At 43.6% G+C, this 17,458-nt stretch overlaps 1 protein-coding gene across 1 annotated transcript in view; it reads right to left on the reverse strand.

The window, feature by feature from the left end:
• The window catches only part of Glrb (glycine receptor beta), a 101,035-nt gene that overhangs the window by 7,744 nt on the left and 75,833 nt on the right, over nucleotides 1–17,458 (reverse strand). The window contains exons 5-9 of the mRNA XM_004638711.2: nucleotides 14,135–14,364; nucleotides 13,951–14,033; nucleotides 11,877–12,017; nucleotides 10,904–11,056; nucleotides 2,693–2,985 (exon numbers count right to left, since the gene is read on the reverse strand). Of these exons, the coding sequence (XP_004638768.1) occupies nucleotides 2,693–2,985; nucleotides 10,904–11,056; nucleotides 11,877–12,017; nucleotides 13,951–14,033; nucleotides 14,135–14,364 (900 nt within the window). The remainder of the gene's footprint in view (nucleotides 1–2,692; nucleotides 2,986–10,903; nucleotides 11,057–11,876; nucleotides 12,018–13,950; nucleotides 14,034–14,134; nucleotides 14,365–17,458) is intronic.

The raw sequence follows: 17,458 nt of genomic DNA on the forward strand, positions 1-17,458 counted from the left end.
GGCTTGTGTCTGGATCCTCCAACTCCTAGGGGGGCTTTCACAGGTGGCTGAACTGAGCATGTGCAATGCTGGCTGAAGGAATGGATGCTGGGACAACGGGGGATTGAATAAATTAATCCACCGACTAGTGCGGCAGGGTTCTGAGGGTGAATAATAGGAATGCCCGCCTGCTGGGGGCGCCACTGGCCCCAAGGGAGGGCCTGGAGCCTGCAGGGAGTATAAAGGGCAGGAAGAGGGCTGCTGCTATTGCTTACTGCCCAGCTATTTGCTGCTTGCTGCCTTGCTGGCTTCTGCCCACCATGAACTCTTTCTCTTCAGCCAGGCTACCCTTCCCTGGAGCCAGCCCACTGCGGACTGAAGCCTCCACAAACTGAGCTACAGTGAACCTTTCCTCCTCTAATTTGGATGTTGGGTATTTGGTTAAGGTAACAGCAAAAGTTACTAAGTCTCATACACACATACATACACACATACACACACACATGTGTACACACATAGATACATATATACACACCAAATGAAAATTTTAGAGCTGAAAATGTATTATAAGCAAATGATAAATCTGATGGATTAAACTGGGGTAAGCATCATTGAACTGTGCATTATAACAAAAGATAACTGGGGCCGGGGAGATGGCGCAGCAGAATAAGCGCTTCCCTGGCAATCACAAAGGCCTGAGGTCAATCCCCGGTTCCAAAAACATAAAAAGATAACCAAGTGAAGAAAAGCAACCAGTAAAAATGAATAAAAGCCCAAGGTATAGAGGTTTAACAGTGGCTCTAGCATTTGTGTCACAGGAGCCCTTAAGATAAAGAAGAAAGGACTTATATGCAAACACGAGAAGTATATAATTCTTTATCCTATTTTTAAAATATAATGTAATTTTTCAATGTTTTTTTATCATATTATGCAGGGACTTAAAGTTCAACATATCAATACTTGATGAAAAATACCTGCTCCTTATTATGCCTAAGATTTTTGAAATGCAGTGAGATAGTGAGGTTAAGCTTAATAGCCTAAATTGTTTGATAATAACAATAAGCTTGTCTTCTGGATGGTTAACAACCTAAGTTTGCAGACCAAAATTAAAGAAAAAAGAGGGCTACAAGGAAAGCCAACATTTTGGCCATAACCTTCTAAGGTCAATTAAGACTCAGGACATATGAGAACCTGTACTGTAATGTCATGTACCTCGGTAGTGTCCCAAATTTTCTGATCAAGAAGATTATGGGGCCAAAGAGGAAAGTGATCGACGACGTAGAGTGTGCTTAAGGAGTGTCACATGGGAGAAAACACTCTCTCAGGCTTTCACAGAGAGCACATTGGCCAAGCAATGGCCGTGACTCATCCACATGGCTGACACTGACAAAGGTTCTACAATCTGAGTTACAGGATCTCAGGATAAATCCTGAGGGCATTTCACTGACCTTCTCAGACCAAAAAGCTACAACTCTTGTTGCACAGGTCTTGCTTTACCTTGGTCTTAACCATCCAGTAGAAAAGTATGAAGACGAAATATAGGAAGTAAAGCCATGCTATTATGTTGAGCTGTGGGGGACTCAGGTCAATAATTTCTGACATTGCCAGTTAAACAGAAGACCCAATGCTATTATGGTCTACTGGACTCTTTTAGAATATTTTGCTGAGTTTACACACCTATAATATTCATTAACGGAACTTAGAAAAAATGGGATATACAGATGAATATGCATTTTGTATCTGTGTATTCAAAGTGGTTAGGATAGATATATAGTTATATTCTCTTAATGAATAGAATGATTTGTTCTAATGGTGTTTGTAAATAGGATCTTAAGTCCACATCTTGTACAGCAATTAACCACTAAGAAGAATATATGCAGTGTGTTATTTGTTGAAACTGTACTTCCGATTTGATTTGAAACTGTCTCATTGCTATCTGTTTATCAATGAAATTTTCAAATATAAAAAAAGATAAAGAAGAAAGAGGCAAGAGTGAAAAAGTATGCAAAAGAAATAACAGAAAAGTAAACTTTGCAAGTAATATAAACCTACATTTTCAATAAACTATGCAACTTAAAAAAAAAAAAAAAAAAGATTGGCCCAAAAATGTCCACAAAAAGACACACTGTAATTACACTTCTGATCATGAATCACACACGTCCTTTTTTAAGACCCTGAAAAACACTGTATCTGCAGGGGAAGAAAGCAATCAGGACACCCCTTTTCAGGAGAAGCAACAGCGTCAGAGAAAAAGGCAGAGGCCCTGCTGGGCCACAGGCACCCGACGGAACTGTGCGTGCCTGCGTCCTTCAGAAAGGAGACAGAAATCAAGACATTTGCAGACAAAAACCCAAGAGATCTTACCAGCAAATCTACCCAAGATAATGGATAACGTCCTTCTGTAAACATAAAGAAAATAATGAGACATGCCCAGAATATCACAACGAAGTAAAGGTCACCTTAAGCAAAACCCAAGCAAGCTTCCCTTCCTCTCGGAGGCTTTAAGCTTATATTTGGTAAGGAAACAAGCACCTGCACTGTAGAAAGAAACCGGGCGTCCAGTCGTGCAGCAGAAGCGACGACCCCAGAAGCACGCGAAGGGGTCTAAAGAGAGGAGCTGACTCTGCCCACCACACAAGCCAGCGGCCAACCAGCTGGAGCTCCCGCAGCTGCCGCTGGCCGCCAAGAAGGGCGTCGTGGGGCTCACGCTCACCTGCAGCGTGCTGATGTGCACGGGCGTCCCGGTCCCGTTCACGGTGTTCTTCTTGGCCGCATTCCCGCCTTTGCCCTCGGCTTGCTCGGCCTTGGCAATCCTGGCCTTTTCCGCTTCCACCCTTTTGGGGTTGTTCAGCATCACCTGGACGACCGCGTACTCCACCAGGGAGGCGAACCCGAAGAGGAGACAGGCGATGAGCCAGACGTCCAGCGCCTTCACGTAGGACACTTTGGGGAGCTCGGCGGCCAGCGTGGTGCACTCGGAGGCCAAGCTGAGCACGGAGAAGATGCCTGTGGACACAGGGAGGGCGGGGTGTCGAGCCCGTGTCCCCACCACAGGTGGCTTGCATCGCTGCTCTTACCCAAAATCCTCCAATCCAGCAACTTTCAAGGGACACAGAGAATTCCTGAGGTGCCTAGGGTGCCACGACAGACGGCATAGCTGGCACGTGGCGTGTGCCTCGTGTGCTATGTGGGGGCAGAACCCAGGGCCTCCCACCCCTGGTGAGTGCTCCACCTTACCCTCAGCCCAAGAGGTGAGCTTCAGGGCATGGCTTATAGATTAGGATTAGGAATGGTGCTCACTCTATATCATGTAGAAAATAAATGGAAATTTAAGCAAGATATAAGAACAGAACTTCAATCTATCTTATATTAAAGATAGCTATAGTACCTCTGAGGAAGCCATAAAGCCCTCTCATGAGGGTTATGATTTAAGTTTTCACCTTTGTTTTAGAAAGATTTCAGTTATCAGGGAATTTACACCCATGAGTGAGCAACTATGTCTGAATGGGAAATAGAACATACAAGGCAACTTTCTGATAAGAATTATTTTCACCATAATAAAATCTAATAAAGAAGTCAAAGTAGAAAATATTCCCAGTTACTTCAGGAACAAAAATTAAATGATTCCGGTTTTATTAGGAAAGGAATAAAATTCCGCTCTACATAACATTATCCGCACGTGGAAACTAACACGTTCCCTTCTGTTGTATTCTCAGAGAGGATGTGGAGTTGCAGGCCCTGCTGGCTCTGGCTGGGGAGTACTGGGACCCAGCGACCTGCACTCCAGTTGAGTGGGCAACGGGTCCCCCGCGGCTCAGCGTGTGGTGCACATTCCCGGCTGACCGTAATTTCCCTTCTCTAAGATTTAGTGAGTAGTTTGTTGTAACAATTTAAGGTGTGCCAAGCTCTCGTTTTCCTTCCCGTGATATGGTCAGCACTTTATCATTATTAAAAATCGGTTAAAACATTTAAAAGAAAAGTGTATTGGAGCCTATAGCTTCTGCAAAGGGTCAAGTCGCTTTTGAAGTAACTGTCCAAGAGTCTCAAATACAGTCTGAGGAACAAATAGGGGTTGAGGACAGCACAATGCTTTCTGCAGATGAGAACCATATAGGATATACAGTGACTTGACAAGAGGTCACTTTTATTACAGGAATTATTGCTGCTCCTAGAAAAAGACTAAGATTAGTGAGCACAATAGTTTTCAAACTAATGAAGACAGAAAATACGATATTTACACACCTTGGAGTACTGCTCTGACATAACAGGGGCAATCTTGAGTTATCTGTAGGAAAATGGGTGGTCCTAGAGGCCATGATGGTAATTTCTAAAAAGTCAGATACACAGTCTTAAATACCACATGGTTTATCTTTTATGAGAAACACAGAATATAAATAAAAAGCAAAATAAAGAAAGATACAAGGAAGCAGGAAAACATGTTTACATGGAAAGGGGGTCAAGAGAGGGAGGCAGGCAGGAGGAGGAGGAGGGAGGAAAGGGACGGAAAGATGCTTGGAATTGTTCCTGTGCAGGAGCCACTGCTCTGAGGAATGCCGTCACTCTGTACTTCAAACATGTGCTCATAAAAAACACAAATTGACATGTGCCTAGAGTGTCTAATCTCTTCCATCCTCAGGTCCGTTTGTTTTTCCAGTACCATGCTGATTTTATCACAGTAGCTTTGTAGTATAATTTCAAGTCAGGGGCTGTGATGCCTCCCGCCTCTCCTTTGTTGCCCAGGATCGTTTCTAGGTCTGTGAGGGACACTAATGGTATGCTAACTGGAGTTGCACTGAACCTCTATAACAATTTTGGGAGTATGGGCATTTTCACAATATTGTTTTTTCCTATCTAGAGAAAGGAATGTATTTCTGTTGTCTGAAATCCGCTTTGATCGCATTTCTTAGAGTACTATAGTTTTGTAACATTCCTAATGCTTTTTTAAATTGCTATTTTGTCTTCTTTAAAAAAAAATACAAATTGAAAAAATGTACTATAAGCCCTAATGTTTTCCAACCTGGAAATGGGAAGGGACATACAAGTCTATGATCTTCTCAGTTCTTGCTAAACTCATGGGCATTTACTGGGCAAAGCATCTGCTAAAGCCCACTGTTCTGGGGCCGACCAAAGAGCTCAGTGCATTAAAGCTCCTGCTTAGGCACACGCAGGGGCCGAGAGTTGGATCACTGAGCCAGCCACACCCCCGGGGTGCACTGAGAGGAGGAGTGAGACTGGGCCTGGTGGTGTGTGCCTGTAATCCCAGCACTTGGGAGGCTGAGAACAGGAGGATCACTACGCTTCTCATCCATGCAGTGAGACCCTGTAGACCCTGTCCCAAATACTACTACTAATAATAAAATTATTAAAATAAACAAAAATAAAACCCATTGTTCTATTTTGTGAAATTCTGAGTCAGTGTATTGATAAATTCGATAAATAAATAAATAAATAAATAAAATAGACTGATAAATAAATGCCAGACTTAGTTTCTCAAGACCGACCATGGTGCCATTGTTCCCCATGTTTTCATGACATTTCATGTTTATTAAGAACCTAAAAATATCAACTCTTACTAAACTTCATTGCATACTTTAATATTTACCCTAACAGAGTAGACATTTTTTGATGAAGTAGAGCATAGTGTCAGAGGACAGAAAGTCATAAAAGTACCGTGATGAATATTATCGTCTTTTTTGACTGAGAATATTAAGTGAACTGTTAGCTAGGGATAGTGACATATGCCTCTGAGACACAAGGAGCACAGGTCTGAGCACAGTCTGGGGAGTTTAGTGAATTAGTGAGGTGCTGAGTCAAACTAAAAAAGGCTAAGCTGTGCCTCGATGCTAGGACCCAGTTTCAATCTGCAGTTACAAAAATATTAACATGAGAAAGAGAAAATTAAGTCAAAAAATTAAATCAAGGGCAAGTTGAAAGCAAATAATGTAAGAGGTAATATTAAGGACAAGAAAATAAACAATGGGAGAAAATCAATTAATCAGAATGGGTACTCTTAAAAAAATCAGTGAGGTTAATAAGCTTAGGTAGAATGATCAAAAAATAATAATAATTTAACAGTATCAGGAATAAAAGCTGGACATCACCACATCAGATATTAGATCACTACAGCCAGATATTAAAAGAAAAGCAGTATTATAAACACTTTGTGTTGATAATCCACAATTCATCAGCCATCTAGAGATCTGTGTGTATACCTCACCCAACAAGAGAACGTACCATATATGAACATGAAAATGTATATAGAAAAGTAGGTGAAAAATCCCATCATCCCTCAATCCCATCATCAAAGAAATCCCATTTATTTCTTTGGAAGAAATAAATCTTCCAAAAAACATTGACAGAATACAACTTTCTCTGTCCGATTAAGACATCAACAGAAAACTCACAACTACCACTGCAGGCAACGCTAAGTGGTTCAAATAGTTCTTTCTGCACCCAGAAAGAAGGCTTCAGTCCCTGACTACCTCCATCATGTCCCTACATGCTATGATAATGCAAGGACAGCAAGTGTCTGTGACACGTGAAGCACAGCGTGTAGCACCACTAGCCTTTAGAACGCTCCCTTCTGCCCTGCCAGCAGCGCTCCCCATGCTGCATCCGTCCCCATTCCTCGTCTGTGCCCACACGACGTCCTCCATCATCTCACCTGCAGCTCACGGTCCATAATCCTGCCACACTGACTAGAACTTCGCCAATATGATATACAAGTAAAACATACTCTTGCCACAAGAGCCCTGAACCTCATCACTAGCTATTTACCCAGAAGTGATAAGAACACAGAAGCTTGTACACAACTATTCACCATAATGGTGTTTCCAACAGTCCAAACTGGGAACAACTCAAACTTCCATCAGTCCTTGAGTAGAAAGCAAAGGTTCTAGCTGTACTGTGAAGCACCACTTTAGCCAGAAGAGAGGACCGAAGAGCAACCATGCAGCATCATGAATAACTAAGTGCTGCCCTCTAATTGTCACTTAATGAGTATGCTCAAGATGAGCATGCCAACATGTGGCCTGATTTCATTTGAAAACTCTGAACTCCTATTCCATTCCTAAATCACTAAAACCAGAAGTCTATCACCCCGTGACACAGTCACAATGGGCTTCCCCACCATTCATCCCGTAGCTACTTTTTTTCTCCAGAACATTCCACCCCATCTCACTTGCCACATGTGAATTCCTGTGTTGTTGACAAAGCAGGAGCAATATGGACCCATGAGGACCATCTCTACCCAGCTACCACTCTTCCTGGGACCACACACTCTGCCTTCACAGCTGACGGTAAGGACCAGTGCTCAGAAACCCACAGCACACGTGCCCCAGTGGGATGTGTGCACCACAGAAAGCACTCACAGATTTGCCATCAAAATGTCTACTGCTATAGGCCATGGGCCGGTAACCTATGACCCACTGGCCTAATCTGACTCATCACCTATATTTAGAAGTAAAGTTGCACTGGCACACCGACATCCACTCAGTCACCCATTATTTTTGGCTGCATTAGAGTACGAAACAGCAGTGGTACAGCAGAAAGCACGGCACCCACAGACCTCACACCTTGTAGCATGGCCAAGCCCTGCAGCAAATCAACTTTGCTTCTGGGTAAGGCCAGGTTTTCTATTTCCTGGATCAAATGCCCTCTCACTTTCAAACTCAGGACCTTGTGCTTTCCAGGCAGGTGCTTCTGCTGCCGAGCTATCTCCTTGGTGCTCCCTCTCCCTTTCTCAAATGCTTTGTCCATCTTCCACTTTTTCCTTCTCTACAGTTTTATTTTCCACTATCAAAACTAAACATACTCTGATTTTGTCTACCTTAGCACATCCATGACAGAAACATCATGGAGTACCTCATATATGCTGTTTCAATTAAATAATAGAGGAAGAAACCCTTCAACCCATTCCCAAGGTCCCTACTCTTTTTCTTTTGCCAGCTAGCAAGCTCTGTAGAGGGAATGTCTTTAGTTCTCCCCTCCTGCTCTCTCCAAGGTCCTCTCTGAGTTCCCCTCCTGACAACTTCAGTGAGCCTCCTCTTTTCCTTGCTTACTGGAAAGCCAAGCATCAGCCCTAAACTCTGAGCAACGAGCCAGACACATTTCATGTAGACACAATCTCCATGTGTAATGGTTGAGACAATGTGTCAATGAGAAATTCTGAAACTTAACTGAGAGACCTAGCAGTTCTACATCTAGGAGATAGAGAACATTCCCTAGGGCAGTTGATTATGCTCCAGGACGTTGGGATGGTTGATTCGTCGTGTCACCTTTGGAAGTTTAGCCATGCAATTCAGCTGGGAGCAGTGTCCTGAGCCTGTGCAAGGGAAGGTCGGAGAGTCAGTGCCCTAGGGCAGGTAGCCTGCACACAGCGTAGAGAAGGAAAAGGCGCATGCTCCCTCCCTTGGTTCTTGTTGCTTCTGATGTCTTCTGCAGTGTTGAACTGTTGCCCCTCTGCCTTACCACCCTGCCTTAGAGCCAGCTGACTAAAGACTGGTGCCTCCATACACTGTGGGCTAAATAAACCTTCCCACCTTTGACTAGGTGTCAGGTATTTTCTTTCAGCAGTGAAGTAAGAGTAATGAAGACACCCTCTGGCTTTTGCAACACCACACCCCGCTGGCTGCTGCTCTTTTCCAAAGAAGATTTCTCCACCAACACTCATCCCCTGTGATCCCACTGAGCGCCATCTCTGTGAAGACAGCTAACTCTGGACACACCTGAGGTTCATGCTCCAGGTATGAAATCCCCATGAAGCCCAAGATAAAGACATCCCCTTGCCTATGTAATCCTCCTCCTTAGGATCATCTTCAACTGTTGGATCTAAATAAAACACTTTTGCCCCCCTTCTCAAATCCACTTTTCCTTGTAGCCTTGTCGCCCAATTCACTTAATGTCGATTTTCTAGTTTTTCAGAAAAACAAAAAGAACCTCACAGTCCACCCCATTTCTCAAATCTTATATGCAGTGCACCTATGCATATCTTGCCCCTCCTCTACCTTAATCCTATCTAATACGTCTTACTGCCGGCTTTTGTACCCCTTCCCTTCCCACGATTACACACCTTGATCACTGCCCAGGTCTCACGCTCTCTCCTTATTCTCTGGCCCCTTCTTAGTTTTCATAACAAAGTAAGAGAGTTAGGATATACAGCTTGCTTTTAGTTCGATGACAAGAAAAGTTTGTATTACTAGTGTGTAGACAAGAAATCACGTCTGCATCTTGTCCTCTGAATCACTACTATGAAGACAGCTATATGCAATGTATTAACTATTGTAACCTTCCTACTAACCTGTTTTGAAACTGTTTCACTGCTGTTTTATCTTTTTTTCTCATTAAACTGAATTAAAATATAAAAAAAATTGTTAACTATCCGCAGTTTATTTTGCTACACTATGTTGCCCCATCTTCCTGATGGCACAAAGCAGGCATTCTTCTAATAAGTTAAAACATATTTTGCAAATTGTAATGTGTACATGTGTGCATGCGTGTGGGTGTGTGTGCGTGCGTTTGTGTGTGTGTGTGTGTGTGTGTGTGTGTGTGGTTTCCTCACTGAGGGTCACGTGTGTCTCAGCTCATCCGTATGAGCTGCGGGTGATAGGAAACATGCCACGAACAGAAACCTTAAGGCACTCTAAAACAGTCAGAAGTTAAAGTGAAGATGCCGTATTCTGGAGCTGACTAGGACTGCGTGCCTGTTTCAGCCGTCATTTCAACCCTTACGGGCACACAGTCTCCCCAAGCCTGGCGCATGCTCTTTCTGTGTCACGGAGAAGCTTAGAAACAATGCTTTGGAGAGCTGTGCCCCGAGGGAGAGACAGTCAGCGCCTTAATGACACTGAGTTAGTTTTTAGAAAATGTATCACTACCACAATTAGTCACCAAACAGATCATGCTCTGAGAAGTGCCTGGAAAGGGCTCTGCTTCGGGAGACGCTCATCAGCTGGCATTATCCTTTTGTGCACATCGTAGAACATGCGTACACGAGTCGGGGTGGTGCACCAGCGGTACTCCTGGGACACGTGACATGTACCTGCTCTGTGGCCTGGCTGTGTGGCACAGCCCTCTGCTGTCCGTGGGCTACACGGTATGTACGCGCTCCAGCCTTGGCTAAGCCCATTGTTCATCTCGGTCTGTGCTGCAAGCATGCAGCGTCCCTCCAGGACACAACACACAGAGCTCGCCACTGACCCAGGTGTCACGAGGTGTGCAGCCGTGTTCCCCGACTGAATGCAGGCCACATATGCTACGGCTTTGAAGGATTCGCTTCAAAATAGTTACTTGATTTTTCGTGTTGGCACTCATGAAGATTTGAACTTCAGTAATCAGTGAAAATCACTATTCAACAACTATTTAATGACAAAATTAAGCTAGAGTAAGTCATTAAAACACCCTGGGGGGGAAAAACACCCTAAGGCGGCACAAAAAGAGAAATTTAACCTGATCACAGATCTGCATACCCTGATAAAATCTAGTTCAGCAGCACGTTTGAAAGGAAGCACCCATCCGAGGAAACGGGGCTGCCTCTGACTGCCAAGGCCGCCACAGCCGGCACAGCCGCCGAAACAGTGTGCAGGTCACGCTGCCCCTACCGGAGACATTTGGGACCCAACGTGCTCCAGGCTTCAGAATTGTTTTGGCTTTGGAATGCTTCCCTGTACATAGGGAGATACCTCAGGAGACCCATGTCTTAGAAACAAAACTCACTTCATGGGCACCTTAAGGGAGTTTTATACGACATTTTCAGCCCAGTGTGTTCTGACTGCCACCTATCACAGAAAGCCAGACATGGAAGACCCTACTGTCAGCTCCACGGGAAAACTCCAAGTGGTTTGCCTTCTGCAGCACTTTAAATTTCAGGTTGGGGATGCTCAACCTGCCTCGTCCCTCAGTCCGGCCTCAGGCTGGCGCGCCTTACCCAGCGGCACCCTGGCAGCGCTGGCGTCAGGGTTGATCCAGAAGGACAGCCACGACAGCACCACGATGAGCAGCGTCGGCGCGTAGACCCCCATCATGTAGAACCCGACCTGCCTCCGCAGCGTGAAGATGACCTCGACACAGGTGTAGTAGCCTTGGAGAGACAGACACATCGCATGGTGAGCCGGAACACACGCGCACTGCGAACCCACCAGCCGCAGGCACAAGGCGCCGCCGTCTTGGGGCTCAGCAAAGCCGCTGGACACGGCAGCTTTTCCTTAAGGACGCGCTCTGAAGAAGAGACGCGTGGAACGCACTCCCCTGAGCTGCTACGGCTCCGTCCTGACCCTGAAACGGAGATCCCGCCCGCTGTTCCATTATTGTGGTGTGTAGGCTTGGACCGAAAAGTGTAGGAAAAGTACTGGAAGCAGACGTGAGCAAGTAGCACACCAGCATTTTCAATTTATATACACAAAAGACAGAAGGCTGAGGCCTGTTATTCCCATCTGTAGTTTTCCTCCTTCCCCCCTCCCAGGTTCTCAAAAGTCTTTCAATTGAAAATAATTCATTTTCACAGGCAGCGTCAAAGCCAGGAACTATAAGCAACCCAGGATCAAACCCAGGTCCTCGAGCCTGGCAGGCAGGTGCTTAGACCACCAACCTATCTCCCTGACCCCTCTATCTCATAGTTCAATAACAAAAAAATCTGTAGTGAATGAAATTCCATGAACGATCTAACATGTGAATTTGAAGATACTATACTTGCAGTAAACTATTTTAATGAGTTTTCTTCTACTCTCTTCTTAGAATACATTCATAATAAAACTAATCTTTGAAACAAGCAGTAAGCAGGCAGAGAGGAAGAGGGAATAAGAAAGGAATCAAAGTGTGCTGAGCCCACGCACAACTCCCAGGATGGATGTAAGCAATATGTGCTACAAACAGGCACTAACAAACGCATTGCTGTCACTTACCAGTGCCTTTGTAATATTTGGTGCAGTTGCCATATTCAATGTCCTCCTTTTTAATATCAAACTGAGGCAAGGCAATTTTTTCCAACTGAACAGGATCTCCTGACTGCCAGATAAATCGCAAATCATCAGTTGTGTAACCAACTACAAGCAAAAATCAATAAATGCAAGTGTCAGATTGAATACCTGCAATTGTGAATGCTTAGTCACTTTTTTAATACTTTCCTTAATGTTGCATAATTCGAATAGTAAACGTAGAAAAGTGAGGCAAAAGGCTCCCTTCGTATGAAATTGTAGCTCACACAAGAAGGCGCCAGGCTGATGGTCAGCTAGGAAGCACAGCATAAGCAGCACAGACAACCATCTTGCAGAGTGAAAAAGTTTAAGGAACAGTAGGTAAGCAACAGTGCGGATCCTAGAACAGTCTACGAAAGACTCATCTATACCTGAATTGTTTTTTTTTGTTTTTTTTTTTTTTCAGAACCAGGGGTTGAACTCAGGTCCTTGTGCTTGCCAGGGAATTGTGTCTTCCACTGAGCCATCTCCCCGGCTATACCTGAATTCTTAACCCTCAATAGAAAGAAGTGACTGAAGGTTTCTAATGTACTTATGTACCATCAGACTGATTTTTTTTTGTTTTGTACCAGGGATTGAACTCAGGACTCTGCACTTGCCAGGCAGGCACTTATGCTGCTGCACTATATCTCCAGCTGTTACCTGACATTTTTAAAAGAAATATAAGCATTTGTGTATTTAATGTTTCAAAATCACTTCAAATTTTCAAAACAGAGTTATATCACAGCAAAGAAAAACTAAAAGCATAAAAACCATTTCAATCACCACTGACACAGCAGCACAGCGCTAACCTGAAGCACATATTTTGCTCTGAGAAACGTGGCCACTGCCGAAGCCGCACAGTGCACAGTAAGCAGCTCATGAGTGAGACCTAAGCGCGCCCGCGATTAGAAACGCTTTCATCCATCTAGTGAACAGAGTTAGTGTGGGCAGACACGTTTGAATGTTTGCTATAAACAAATATTGGCAAATATTATATTTGTACAGATGCACACACACAGAAAGCACATGAACGTGCGTGCACACCTACATGTGCAACATCTCTTTTTATAGTTAGAAGGAAAAATACTGTCAACACTTAGGATCTATTTTCCATATGCTGTTTTAAAAAGTGACAGAAAGCACGAAATAACTGGAAGCATATACTATAACAAGCATATGCAATAGATCTTACAATGTTATTATTCCTTTTTACTCTGCAGAAACAGGTCATGCTATATTGGTATGAAGACCAGAAATTCCTGGTTTTTTTTAATTCACTATGGACAAATCTTTTTATTTTATTTTTTTCATACTCTTTTGTCAGGTTTTTACCTTTTTTTCATAATTTTATTGAGAAACAAATAGCAATGAGACAGTTTCAGAAGAGGGTGGTGAAAGCAAGAGACAGGAAAAGGAATATTGTGGGACTGTCCTGCTTCAAGGTTGTATATGGTTAGTTTTTTAGAAATTCCTTTTGACACAATATTAATTTTTCAATTTATACAGTATAATCATTACAGCAAATTAATACTTTTATGGAAAATATAATAAATACATTTAGTGCAAATTTTACCATCTAATTATATATATATGTATAAATTCATCAAATCATTAAAATCAAATTTTGTTAAAAAATCTGTATTTCTTCTGACTATCCACAGAAAATGGACACTTGTTTGAATTTGCAGAATATGTGCAATGCTTTCCAAATTCTTCGCTGTGCAAATGTGGCTTCAACACCAAGGAAGCTAGCTGAATTAGGGCTCCCCTGCCAGTCCCCGGCGGACTATTGAAATGCAGAAGGCAAGTGGAATGAGCGAGAAGCGTATACTCACACTAGCTGATCTAATACCAGACTAGAACCAACAGGATGCATCTACCTTAACCAAAGTTAATATGATACAAGATCACCAAGACGTCTCTACAACTGCTCTAGTACCCGCGTGTGACGAAAAGCGCCAGCAGCGCGCACGGGAAGCCCCAGGTCCCCCGGGCGCGGCGGCACGGTCTGCTTACTCACAGCTCTCCAGCTGCATCTTGCAGCGCTGCGTGTCCATGGGAAACAGAGTCAGGTCCAGCGGGCAGGAGAGAGTGATGGACAACCTGGAGGCAGAGACGGAGCAGTGAGAATTCGCGCGGTCGGCTTCTCTGCAGCCTCCGAAAGTGAAAAGCAAGGCGCAGATGTGAAAGGCATGCAAGAACACCTCATGCTGACAAGGACGTCTCCATCCCGAAAAATGAAGAGAAGGATGTTCTCCTGGGTCACGTCATGAAAATTGGCACTTTTTTCATTTGCAAAGAACAAATCAGGTTTCCACAAGCACTTGTACATCGTGGGGTCCACCGTGAGTGCGTCTGAGCCCCGGAAGTCACTGGGGAGCTTCAGCCGGGGGTCGTTCCATTTCTGCCTCAGGAAGATGTTCACTCTGTAGTCCTAGAGAACGAATGAGCAAAGGAATGCGTGTAGTCATTGCTATTTTCTATTATTAAAAATAATAAATGTGCACCTGTGTGCCGCTCGCTATGCATAGAAACTCGTTGAGCATCAGGATAGGAATTGTAATGATTAGTAGCACCAATACTTTTTCTTGTCTAATATCAACTGGGGTCACACCAGATCGATTACTGACATCTCAATTTGTAAGGTAAAAATGCCCTTGTGTCTATCTAATTATTCACTACCAATATTCCATAGCTCTTACTAGCTCAAATGTCAGAACACACCTTTGTTAATAATTTCTTTATATGTATACAAATACCAGCAATTCCAGTTGGTTACATGGTATTATCATAGAAGCAAGAAAAAAAATAAGACAAAATTTACCTAAGAGTAGATAAGAAATAAAAAATATTTGTAGCTGGCTTTTGCTGTGGAGCTTTAATGATTGACACATTGTGTCAACTTGACAAGTTCAGAAGCGTAACTAAGTGACCCAGGCTAGTGTAGAGCACATGCCTACGGTGGTTGATTCATTGTGTCAACTTGCAAAGTTCAGAAGTTTACATAAGTCAGTCAGCAGGTTCCAGGGTCCCTCGGCAGTCATCTTAGCCTGCGCAAGAGGAGGGCAGAGAGACGAGGTGACGCTGCACCTGCCCTAGGGCGGGCAGCCTGCTTACAATACAAAGGAGGAAACGAGGCTTGCTTTTGTGCTGGGTTCTTACTGCTTCTGCTGTCTTCTACTCCCTTGGAGTCACCCTCTGCTGTGCCACCCTGCCTCGGAGCCAGCTGGTTATAGGCTGAAAACTCCACAAACTGTGAGCCAAATAAACCTTTCCTTCATTTTGGGCATCAGGTATTTTGTCTCAGGAATGAGAGAAAAGTAAGACACAAATGAAAAAATAATATTGCACATACGCGTGTGGAAAACATGTACATCCTATCACACAACAGTCTCTTCACATCCACCAGGAATTGGATGGCTTGAGAACTGGACACTAAAATCTGCAGATGCTCAAATCCCTTACAAAAAATAACAGAGTATTCAGATATAAACTACACAGTCCTCCTGCATACTTTTTTTTTTGTTTTGATTTTTAATACAAGGTCTTGATGTGCACCCAGGCTGGCCTTGAACCCAGTGGTTCTGAGTGCTGGGGTCACAGGCGTGCACCACAAAGGCTGGCTCTTCTTGTAAACTTTACATCACCTTGATTATTTGTAACGCATGGCACAACTTTGGCTGTCATGTAAGTAGCTGTTATAAAGTGTTATTTAGAAAATGCTGAAAATAAAAATCCATACAGTTCAGAGACCCAGTCCTAGCCCAGGCCCGGTGAGTGTGTGGGAGAGCTTAGTGCTACCCTGACCCGGCGGGACCTACTACTGCTCCCAGCCCAGGCGCAGCGTGGGTGAGACCCTCTTCCACCCCCTTGGGACGACCTCAACCACTCCGCAGCACCTTACCCACCCTGCCGCCAAGTAGGAATTTCTGCCGCGTTCCGGGAAAACGCAGACTCAGTCCTAGCCCAGGCCCAGTGAGTGTGTGGGAGAACTGCCTCTCCCTCCTACTCCAACTTGTCCCCTCCAGGCTCAGCTCAGGCCAGGCATACAGGCCTGGGGTATAACCCTGCAGCTGTAATCCCTGCAGAGAGTGTAGAGGATAGAACCACCCAGCTAGTCCAGGAGCAGGAAATCTTGCCAGAGGCGTACAACAGGTTCACCCCTGTGCTCAGCTCCTTCCTGCTGCTTGTCTCAGGAATGAGAGAAAAGTAAGACACAAATGAAAAAATAATATTGCACATACGCGTGTGGAAAACGGCAGCAGCAGGAAGGAGCTGAGCACAGCAGCCAGAGCCAAGGAAGGAGCAGGAAGGAGCTGAGCACAGCAGCCAGAGCCAAGACAGGCACAGCTGGATAAGTCCAAACTTTGTAGATCTGCACCTGAACTTCAGTAAGTGCTAAAGTTATAATTACAACGAAGATCTACAACAAAGGTAAGAAGACAGTGCTACACAAAATGATGAAAAGGAACAAAATGCAACTTCAGAACCCAAGCCTACACAAAACAAGTGCAGAGGACACTAACACAGAACAAATTGGGAATCACACAGCTGAAAGCAATGAATCAACAGCTTCGGAAATAAAACAAGAGCTGCAGAAAGGTATAGAGGAACTCAGATTGGAAATAAAAAAAAGAAATCCCTGAATTAATAACATCTGCACTAAAAAATCAAATGCAGAAACATATGGAGGAAAACACAATGCCCATCGAGAACAAGTGCAGAGGACAAAAGCTCAGGACAAATGCATGAATTAATAGTGTCGATAGTAAATAAGCAACAGCAGAAAGATATAGAGGAACTCAGAGCAGAATTCTTTTCTGAAATAAAAAAAGAATTCTCAGAACTCATAGCATCTGAAGTAAAGAAGCAACTACAGAAACATAGGGAGGAAACCCAAACTGAAAAAAACACTGCACTAAAAGAATTTATAACTGCTTCTAAAGAAGACATTGAGAAAAAAATAGAGGAGATTAGAAAAATGATGGATTACTTGAATGAGCAATACAGGAAAGAAATAGATCACATGAAGCAGAGTCAAAGAGATATAGAGGAAATAAAAATCTCAATCACAAGCTTGCAAAACTGTTTAAGTGAAAGTGAAGACAGAGTTTCAGATCTTGAAGATGCTGGTGCGGCTAGTGAAAAGGTAAGAAAGGATCTCTTAAAACAAGGAGGATACAGGAAAGAATAATCCATCACCTGCAAGATGATGCAAAGATGAACAATGTGAGACTAATAGGCATCAATGAGAAAGGAGTCAATACAAATGACATTAAAAAAAATATAGGCAGAAGGAATAGCAGAAAACTTCCCAAATATGAGGAAACAAACTGACATTCAGGTAACCAAAGCATACAGAACACAAATTAACTTCAATCTAAAGAAAAACACACCGAGACATATAATAGTCAAGATCCCAGAAATTCAGCACAAGAATAATACAATGAAAGCTGCTAGAGAAAAGAAGCAGATCACATTCAAAGGAAAACCCATCAGAATTACGGCCGACTTCTCTTCACAAACCA

This window comes from Octodon degus, unplaced genomic scaffold (assembly GCF_000260255.1).
Source record: "Octodon degus isolate 3935 unplaced genomic scaffold, OctDeg1.0 scaffold00101, whole genome shotgun sequence".
In the NCBI taxonomy this organism is placed as follows: domain Eukaryota; kingdom Metazoa; phylum Chordata; class Mammalia; order Rodentia; family Octodontidae; genus Octodon; species Octodon degus.